General features: G+C 44.8%; 1 protein-coding gene and 1 long non-coding RNA gene across 2 annotated transcripts in view; one reads left to right on the top strand and one right to left on the bottom strand.

The window, feature by feature from the left end:
• Positions 1-3,085, top strand: part of LOC133609752 (uncharacterized) — a 5,033-nt gene extending 1,948 nt beyond the window's left edge. The window contains exons 2-3 of the long non-coding RNA XR_009815769.2: positions 473-540; positions 1,429-3,085. This is a non-coding gene — a long non-coding RNA (uncharacterized lncRNA). The remainder of the gene's footprint in view (positions 1-472; positions 541-1,428) is intronic.
• Positions 1-8,022, bottom strand: part of LOC133609750 (retinol dehydrogenase 10-A) — a 16,905-nt gene extending 8,883 nt beyond the window's left edge. The window contains exons 1-3 of the mRNA XM_061965632.2: positions 7,475-8,022; positions 6,965-7,191; positions 192-290 (exon numbers count right to left, since the gene is read on the bottom strand). Of these exons, the coding sequence (XP_061821616.1) occupies positions 192-290; positions 6,965-7,191; positions 7,475-7,760 (612 nt within the window). The 5' untranslated portion in view covers positions 7,761-8,022. The remainder of the gene's footprint in view (positions 1-191; positions 291-6,964; positions 7,192-7,474) is intronic.
• Between the last annotated feature and the right edge of the window lie 2,673 nt (positions 8,023-10,695).

Genomic DNA, 10,695 nt, shown 5'->3' with positions numbered 1-10,695 from the left:
CACATAGAAGAATCTATAAGAGGCTCCCTAATGCTCATCTGTGTCCCTTAATTTAACGGCGTGGGGGCAACAAGAGAAAGGGGGCTGGATCCCCACTACCAATCCCTGGGGTGCTTGGATTTGGTGTAAAAGAGCAGTTTTTGGGGATGGTGGGAACCATCAATGTGCATGTGCTGCGTTGTGATACTAACCTCCACTCCAGCTGTGCTGAACAAACCAAGGGAGCTGGCAACCGTCACAATATGGCCGTGGTTCAGCTCCAGCATCTTGGGGAGAAACGCCTTGGTGGTCTGGAAAAGGGGGTGGTGGGGCATAAAGGAGAGTAGAAGAAGAAGGTTAGTTCACTTGTGTCATTGCCCTTTGATTGCGTCTCCCTCTTCCTCTCCATGGCAACGCACAAAGAGGCATCTCAAATCATAACAAGCGGATACTGGAATCTCCAAAAAAAGTTGGCTCTCTCTCTTTTTGGCAGGTGTGAAATGCTGAGAAAAAAAGGATGAGGTGTTGCCCGTCCGCCCCCGCCACTTTCATGACAAGCAGGTATGCGATGTGTGTGTGTGTGTGTGTGTGTGTGTGTGTGTGTGCATGTGCATGCTACAGTGCAGTGTGTTCTTTTCCCACACAGATCTGATGCCCATTGTTGCGTCGAGCACTAAAGGGCCGGTGACAACGCAAAGCACAAACCTCCCTCTACCTCCACACGATTCAGGCTCACTTTTTAGCAAGTTTGCCTGCACAGTTTACTGTAAATCCATGCACTGATTTATTCAAACAACGTGTGCTATAAAAAGCTAACAAACTCAAGTGCTATTCCTCTGATTGGACAATAGTTTTGTCCACTTCAGAGAAAATGCAGGACACTTCCCTTGGATCTTCCACCTACAAATCAGCCTCACTAGTACAGTTTAGCTTCAAAAAAGAAAAATTCAACATGCATGTTATGCTCATTATATGCAAATGTCCATGCACTTCTTCTCAATGCATTACTACAGAAATCCATTATGAAATCGTTTCATTTTTTTCCAAAAATCAAAGGGCCTCCTATGTGGGCTAACCAAACATACTGATGAGGCTATGGATTTTTCCCATCCATTTCAAGCCTGGGGGTGGGGGTTGTCTTCCATCCAAGGCCCACAGCGGGAGCCAATCAGCAGGTGTGACATGTGACTGCCACCATAGGAACTGACCAATCACTCTCCCAGCAGGAGGTCCAAAAAACAACCAGCATGCCTTTTGTTGGGAGTGGTGCTTGATCTCTTCAAGGCAGATATGCGCCGCCATAGCGAACAATAACTTATTTTTGTCCCCCTCTCACATTTTGGAATGTTGTGAACTAAAAATCCAGGTCCCTGAGGGTGATAAATGATTGTATTATTACGAGAATAAAGCTTGAAAAAGGAATACATTCATTTTATTTCTCATTTTCAGTAAGCCTGTCATATAAAAGCAGTTGGGACGTCTGGTCAAAGAAATCCACCCTCTGTAAACAGAACTAGAGGGAGCGTGGTACCAGATAGCGGGAATCCACACAGATGGGGGAGTGACGGCCTCGTTAAACCCGCATCAGACCAGACTGAAACGCAGCATCTGCTGACGTTTGGCCAGGTAAAGAAACGTGGAAGCATTAGGTGGAACTACTCAAGACTCCCAACATCTGCACTTTTCCAGGGCATAAATTTCAAACTGATAATCGAGGTGGTCTGAGCGAGCCAGAATGGCGGGTGGACGAGGGAGGATGTTGCGTGCAAGTGTAGCATTAAGTGAACATATGCCCTTTTCCACTTGAGAACTTTGGAAAGCAGGAACTGGATGGCTCCAACTAAAAACACCAGCGTCTGTCCTGCCTCTCATGGCAGCTCCCGGCATGCAGCCGTGACCTCTGCTGACCTATCGGACACAAAATGTGTGAAGGCAACCGGGGGGCTCGTGTCTTACATCAGAGCTGGGTCGTAATTGGGCCTCAGCGTTCCTCTTGTTCCGCTAAATTACCCGCAGACACAAGACAGGGCCCTCCTCGGCTTATGTCGGGTGGCTCCCTCCCCGCCCCGCCGCACCACCTAATTGCACTTGGTCTGCACAAAGCTGCTCGCACCTGGGATGTCAGGCTGCATTACCGACAGGAATATGAACAAAATATTGGCGCCCCGAGTCGGGCCAGATGGCCTAATAATTAGGCTGACTTCTCCAGGACATAATGAAGCAAGAAAATGGCAGAGTTCGCTTTTTCACAAACATCTCACCTGACAGAAGACCACCAAAGACTGGTACTGATCACTTAGACTATGTCTACACTAAGCCGGATAACCCCTTAAACTAATAATTATTTAGCCTAAGCCTCGTTTCACTAATCTATTGTTTAAGGTCCCCCTCCTCGGACAATTTTTTAGTGAAGTGAAGTGAAGTGAATTATATTTATATAGCGCTTTTTCTCTAGTGACTCAAAGCTCTTTACATAGTGAAACCCAATATCTAAGTTACATTTACACGAGTCATCCAGACATGCCCGTGTTTCTCCTTCTTCTAAATGTACAGACGCTTGTGGAAATCACACATGACTACCTTAAATGAAGGAAACGCACGATTGCAGCTATTTCGGATACAACACATCTCAGACGGCAAGAGAACTTTCGAATGTCTGGGTCAGCTGTGATTCTACTTACCAAAAAACTTAGTCCCTTCCTCCCGTGGATGTGATAAAAAAGGTAGCGTGTGCTTTGTATTACCTGGCCGTCGAATAAAGACGACGGAAAACATTGAATGCATTTGGACTGGCAAAGCAGATCGTATCAGTTATTGTCCGCCATGTAAGTCGTGGATTCAACGTCTAGGTCCAGAGTATATAAAGTCACCAAAAACGAATGGACAATGAAGGTGAAGGCAAAAGAGTGAGGAGTGTCCTGACCAGATATCTAGATCCCTAGCTTGATTGTTGTAAAATGTTCTTTGGCACATTGTATACTTTTACATGTCCATTAAATATTTGATTAATTTATGATGGCTCAGGTGTGATTCACTACAATAGGGCCCCACAGCACACTGGATTCCAGTTATTTAAATACCACAACACTGAATATTGTTCAGATAAGTTAAGGGGGGGGGGGGGGGGGGTCTTAAATGACCATTGTGTATGTGGACAAGGATAAGTTTAGGTGGGATTTACCCTGCATAACCTTAGCGGCTTAGTGTAGAAGGGGCCTTATTCTGGTACCCTGCTCACCCTTTTAGTAATGTTAAAATTAGGTCCTATATTATACTACTTGGTGGAAATGGGACTTTACTTATTTTACAACGGTTCTAATGTAACTTCAAACATTGCCTTAACAGCATGGGTCTCAAACTCACGGCCCTCTACTTAACTTCATAGTTTAGTGTAGTTGCAGCCTGCAACCTTGAATTCCACAAGACCAGAATTCTTCAGCATGGGCTCCGTGTGCCTCTATGGGTTCCGCAGAGGTACTGCAGGAGGGTCATGAAATATTTGGTTGATTCAACTTTCTTTTTTCTTTTTTTTTTAATCATATTTCATATTCCCTCAAAGTTTTTTTTACAACTTCAAATGTCTTCAAATACACATATTGATCCAACACACTGTAGTATAGTTAAAAAATGGCATACCATGTGACTTATATTATATATACACTGATTTTCATGTTGGCATTTACAATAGCTAGAAATTAGCGCAGTAAATAATAAATAATGATAAATGGGTTGTACTTGTATAGCGCTTTTCTACCTTCAAGGTACTCAAAGCGCTTTGACACTACTTCCACATTTACCCATTCACACACACATTCACACACTGATGGAGGGAGCTGCCATGCAAGGCGCTAACCAGCACCCATCAGGAGCAAGGGTGAAGTGTCTTGCTCAGGACACAACGGACATGACGAGGTTGGTACTAGGTGGGGATTGAACCAGGGACCCTTGGGTCGCGCACGGCCATTCTTCCACTGTGCCACGCCGTCCCAGCTGCCAGCTAGCTATTAGCAGCGCTATACTGTTTTATTTGAATATCTTAGTATTGCACAATAACAAGGTACCTTGGGTACCAGTTTAATTTAAAACACAATTTTATGCAGGACATAAGAAAGGGTCCCCGCTCCGCCTCTCTGTCCGTTTGGAGATCGTTGAAGACCCCTGCTCTGGACACGCGCACACGCGCACACGCGCACACACGCACACACACACACACACACACACACACACACACACACACACACACACACACACACAGCAACTTGCCTAAATAAAGCTGAAGTGCTAACAAATGTAGTTACATGGTTAAAACGTGGTTCTGAAGTGAATACTCCCAGACTACCTCCAGCGGCCCCTAGTTAAATTGAGTTTGAGACTCCCTGATTTACAACGGCGACCATTTCAATCGATCAACTGACTGCACTGAGTCGAGCAGGTTCCTTGAACCGCTGCCCCAACGAAAGTTGCCAAAACTTGGGCCCTTCACAACTTAACAATGGAAATGCCAAAAAACACGCATTTGGGTGTCATAGGCTGATTGGCAACACTAAATTGGCCCAAGCGTTGTCTGTCTATCAGTGTTGGCCCTGCGATGAGCTGATGACTTGTCCAGGGTGTATCCCGCCTTCCGCCCGAATGCAGCTGAGAATGCACCCCCACGACCCCGAGAGGGACAAGCGGTAGATAATGGATGGAACTAAAAGCCAGTCCCAAATCCCATTCCCATGAGACCTGATCAGGTATAAACATGTCTGGTTCTACAGGAGGGGTAAAGGTGCACTGGGCTTTTAAGAAGGGGGGCCTCATAAAACCAGTCAAGTAGGACCCTTCTGCCTGGCTGCCTCCTTTCTGTGGCTACAGCAGGAATGCAGCCTGCGGAACTTGGCTCCTGTCACCTGGCATCTTGTCAAGCTGATCCACAGACAAGAAACCAATTGTCAGATAAAGTGGGTCAATAGCAGCTTACCATTACCCTTTTCGACTCGCCCACCCACGGCCCGACACTGCATACGTTCCCCCTGTTCTTTTCCCGCCACAGCAGCGATTCAGACTATACGGCGTATTGTTCCCTACAGTATACGGGTACAGAATTACCCAGACATCACAGATCACAAAAGCATCATCAGACGAAGGAACAGTGATTGAGCGAGGGGCTGAACTGTAGCCATGTGTGTAAGTGTGTGCGTGTTCGTGCACTACTGCCGGATAAACAGATCAGCCTCCGTGACTCCCATGCAGCCTCCATATCAGGTTGTCAGGGTCCAATGCAACAAGGATAGGGGTTTGGCCCCCCTCCCCGCTCAACTCACACACACGCCCGCATACACACACACACACACACACACACACTATTCCAACCATCCCATTCCCACCCTCATACATGAACTTGGGGCGGTATAGCTCGGTTGGTAGAGCGGCCGTGCCAGCAACTTGAGGGTTGCAGGTTCGATCCCCGCTTCCGCCATCCTAGTCACTGCTGTTGTGTCCTTGGGCAAGACACTTTACCCACCTGCTCCCAGTGCCACCCACACTGGTTTAAATGTAACTTAGATATTGGGTTTCACTATGTAAAGCGCTTTGAGTCACTAGAGAAAAGCGCTATATAAATATAATTCACTTCACTAACTTCTGCAACACAGTCTGACACGTTTGGAAACAAATCTCAGATCCCGCCCCCTGAGGGACAAAAAGAGTTATTGTCTGCGTCTTCAAAATGACGACTTTGCTCATAAAATTAAATTTCCTGCATCCTAAATCAGCCTCACTGGATTACTCTTTCACTCAGGGGGGCCTTTTAGGTGGTGACCCAGTTGTAAACCCGCTGTCATATTTTTGTGAGACCTCTTGCTATGCATTTAGACACAAGAACAAGGCCGAACACACAAGCAGGCCCATCATGTTATCCAATATCCACTTAGCTCTCTGCGCAATTAGCCGCTAATCAAGTATTTCAACAAAGATTTGCATGCAGCGGGCGGCTGTTATGTGTTGACGTAAGCAAGGATGGTGGACAGGTTCCCGTTCTAAGTCCATTCAAAGCAGCTTGTGTCTTTAATGAGCCACATCCTCCACACAGGCTTTCGCCATTCATTAAGACCTTCTTTCAATTGGACCTACCCATCTGATATATACCGAGCTCACTCAAAAGGAATTACACTTTACACAGAAAAAACAGAGAAACACAAACACAGATGCCAACCAACTGGTGGGTCCTGACTAATTTCTGTATAAGGGAAAACTTGGAACTGAGACATGTGAATAGTTGTAATATTTTGAATGCATACAATCTGCAATTGATTGACAAAGGTAATTTTTTGGAATTATGTTTAGAATTTGTGCAACCAACTTCTTAGAGATCTCTTGTATTTTGATGATACAATGTTGGACTCTAGCATCCATCACAAACAATATCATGAAATATAATATTGGAGGACCATGCATTTTTGATTTGTTCTCCATTTCCTTTGGAATCAATATATAAAAATATCGAATCACGAAAAAAATATTGCATTAATCATGTATGTGCGCAGATTAATCACAAAACTTAACCGTGGCTGGTTACCTGAAAGGTGGCGTGTTGTTTTACAGTCAGTGATCAGGTCAATGCATAGATCAGTGCAAAGATGAGCGACGACTGTGTTCATTGGCAAATTTCACCCAATAATAAACTCCGACAGATCGTTAGAGAAAACTGTCACCAAGTTTTGAGAAACTAAATGACGTGCATTCAGGTAATACTATAAAATTGCATTTGTGTCCCAAATATTTGGGTCTTTTATAAGTTAATTTGAATTATGCAAGTGAGTGATAACCTGTGATTAATCTGATTGAAAAAAATACTCATTTGACAGCATTACCAAAAACCCATCGAGGCGTTACATGTGCAATAAAAAATATTTACGAACATCAGCAGCACACTGAGCATTTGGATTTAAGACGTATGACGTAATTGTGCTTATTGTGTTAAGATGGTGGCGCGTCACCTTACCCAGAAGTGTGCGTGGCAGTTGACCACCATGGTACGCTCGATCAGCTCATCGGGGCACTCCAGGAGGTGATGGCCTGACACCACGCCGGCGTTGTTGACAAGTATGTCCACCTCGCCCACCTCTCGACGCACCTTCTCGGCCGTGGAGTAGACGCTCTCGTGCTTGCCCACGTCGCACACGTAAGTGTACACTTGGGGCTGAAAGGGAGGGACTTCTTCGACGCCACCTGAATGGCAAGCGGTGGCCGGTTAATGGAGGTATGGTTTTTACACAAAAACTGTGTTGCAAAATGGGACATCTTTCATTAAATAATATTTGTTTTCCAATGTTAATGTTTTGTTTGCAAAAAAATCCTGAACAAACAGTTAGCTAAACTTGAATCACATATTCAATGTATTGTAATGCAGGTTACGTAGTATGTCGACATTTTAGTGCATGAAGACAATTTTCCCCCGCTGCAAATGTAAGACAAACGCCATATTTCACACTTATTTATTTTTTTAACTCACCGTCTTTGGAGGTCGGCGTGTCCGATTCGTGATAAATCTGACGCACCATATCCGCCGTTTCCTCGTTGCTTTGGCTATTTATGTCCCAAAGCACCAGGACAGCTCTCCGCCGGGCGAACTCCTTCGCGAAGAGCCGCCCGAGACCACTTCCAGCCCCGGTGATCACGCACACCTGTCCGGCCACGCTCTTCTCCTTCGGCCGAACCACCCACTTAGCCCCAGCTGTCACAAAAGCCCAGATCACCTTCAAGATGACCACGAAGAACTCCGCGATTATGTTAATCATTTTGTGTAATTATATTTTTCCAAAAAAAGAAGAAGAAGGAAAAAGAGTGTGTTGGTTGCTGATCTTTTTTTGCAACACACAGCGTTGAAAACAGCGACTACTTCAAGGACCTCAGCGAGAATCGGAAACGAATAGAAAAGAAAAAAACAGCGAGCACTGAAGTTGAGAGGGAAACGTTGGCGCACACTTTTGAGCTTACAGTACAATGAGAAGCTTCCTCCTCACTTCCTTTGCTCGTCTCATCCCGGAGCGCATCTGGGCTCGCTATTTATTCAGTCCTCCCATCAACAACGGACCCAATCGGACGGAGTCTTTAGCGCCATCACAATGAAACGTCAGGTTCGCACAATACACTCACAGGATTTGCAACCCAAACACTAAGAAATTAGTGCTGTCACATGATTTATTTATTTTTTAAATCTGATTAATCACACTTTTGAATTTGGATTAATCATGTTTGCATAATTTAAATCAATATTTGGACACAAATGCAATTTTATAGGATAGGATAGAATAGACTTTGTCTTTCCCATAATGGAGAAATTATGTGGCAAAATTCCACAAAAATAAGGTAAAATCACATGAAAAGCAGGCATAAACATTAGAGAACATAAAATACATTAGATGACAGAGCTGATGCAACCAGCTGCCACTTCAGTGATACCATTTCTTCAACAGCTACAAAATTAAAATACAACAAAAAAATTACAATACAGTATTACACATTGCACACATACGACATCATCATGCATAGACAAACAACAAAACAAAAACACAATATCAATAGCCGCATACTGAACTCTGCAAGGCTCCGTGCTATGGAGGGGCGACATGGCCAGAGCAACCAAAAGAGCTGACTACGTCCTCGGCTGACCACTAGTTCTAGGCCAATGTCCAGTCCATAGATGAGCGAGAATCCGCCCAAGGAGACCAAAGTGTCCGATACATGCTCATTCAGTCAGGGCTGCTGTGTAAAGGTCGTTTGTGTTACTTGAGTGCATGTCATTTTATTAGCTTAAACCTTTGTGGCATTTTTTTTAATCTAAAATGTATCAATTTGGGTGTGAAATTTCTGACCATATAATTACCCACATTGCCTTTCAGGTAACCATTCATGGTTAAGGTAAGCATGTGGACTCAAAATAAATTGTGTGTTTAATTCGATAATTTTTTGTGATTAATCGCACAAGTTAATGGATTTGGTTTGACAGCCCTAAAAGAGAATCAGCACCTCCAAGTCCGAGTCCATGGTTTTCTCCCGGAAAAGGGTGGAGTGCCATCTCCGGGTTGGGGAGGAGATCTTGCCCCAAGTGGAGGAGTTCAAGTACCTCGGAGTCTTGTTCACGAGTGGGGGAAGAGTGGATCGTGAGATCGACAGGCGGATCGGTGCGGCGTCTTCAGTAATGCGGACGCTGTATCGATCCGTTGTGGTGAAGAAGGAGCTGAGCCGGAAGGCAAAGCTCTCGATTTACCGGTCGATCTACGTTCCCATCCTCACCTATGGTCATGAGCTTTGGGTCATGACCGAAAGGACAAGATCACGGGTACAAGCGGCCAAAATGAATTTCCTCCGCCGGGTGGCGGGGCTCTCCCTTAGAGATCCGGGGGGAGCTCAAAGTAAAGTCGCTGCTCCTCCACATCGAGAGGAGCCAGATGAGGTGGTTCGGGCGTCTGGTCAGGATGCCACCCGAACGCCTCCCTAGGAAGGTGTTTCGGGCACGTCCGACCGGTAGGAGGCCACAAGGAAGACCCAGGACATGCTGGGAAGATTATCTCTCCCGGCTGGCCTGGGAACGCCTCGGGATCCCCCGGGAGGAGCTGGACGAAGTGGCTGGGGAGAGGGAAGTCTGGGCTTCCCTCCTTAAGCTGCTGCCCCCGTGACCCGACCTCGGATAAGCGGAGGAAGATGGATGGATGGATGGATGGATGGCCCTAAAAGAAATACAAATAGTTAAAGTGTTACCACATAATGTACAAGACTTATCTGCCTATAAATGCACTCACATTAGTGTTGGGTGACACTGCAGAGTTTGATATTAGTCTGATATCAGCAGTCCAAACTTAATGTTGTAACAAATAATATTTCTATTAAATAGGCTTTACTTTGCATTTTTATTAACGTGGGATTATTTTTTGTATTTAGAAATAATAGTACCAACTTTTTTTTTTTTTTTCTCCAACATTTGTGGCACTGGCGTGGCGCCCCCTGATAGACGGCGCCCTTAACATTTGCCTATACGGCCTATGCCACGGGCCGGCCCTGTGTGTGTGTACATAAGATGAAACACATTTACAGTAGGCCTATATACAAACTAAGTTTTATGTTACTATGTTTTGTGTTGCATCAGCTCTGTCCTCCTTATGTCCTTTATGGCCTACTATGCTGCTGAATTTAATGTTGGTCATTATGTTGATACTTGGAGAGCCAAGTGTCTTCTGAGGTGGTACTTGGTGAAAATGTTTTGAGAACCACTCCTCTAGTAGACATTTGTATCCAATATTATAAATAGTAGATCACGAGTCGTTGACATTTCATTTTCATTGCAGTGAATTCTAGATCCATTGTATTTACGTTCTGATAAACTGTTTTTGCTTGTGTTCTTGTCATAAAAGTGATCGTGATATTTCAAGAATGTGGCCAGGACCCTGCCACCAGATAAGTGGTACACCTGAAGTGCGTTCAAAGTGCGCACATTTACACTTACACTTGTCTTAAATGCGCAACGTTTGCACCATGCTTGCGTCTGTGAGGTGGAGTGGGCATGTTCTGGCTGCAAAACAGTTGCTTAAAAACTAAATACTGTACTATTGTTAAAGCATGCATGGACACTTAATAAATATTTGTTTCGGAATGGAATGACCATACTTTAAATTATCTGGAATTCAGCGCTCCAATACAGACCTGTTTAAAATTAAGCTATAGCGCCATCTTCTA

The sequence above is a fragment of the Nerophis lumbriciformis genome, linkage group LG07 (genome assembly GCF_033978685.3).
Source record: "Nerophis lumbriciformis linkage group LG07, RoL_Nlum_v2.1, whole genome shotgun sequence".
Lineage (NCBI taxonomy): Eukaryota > Metazoa > Chordata > Actinopteri > Syngnathiformes > Syngnathidae > Nerophis > Nerophis lumbriciformis.
The sequence above is the reverse complement of the archived record's forward strand: the minus strand, read 5'-3'. Positions and strand labels throughout refer to the sequence as shown.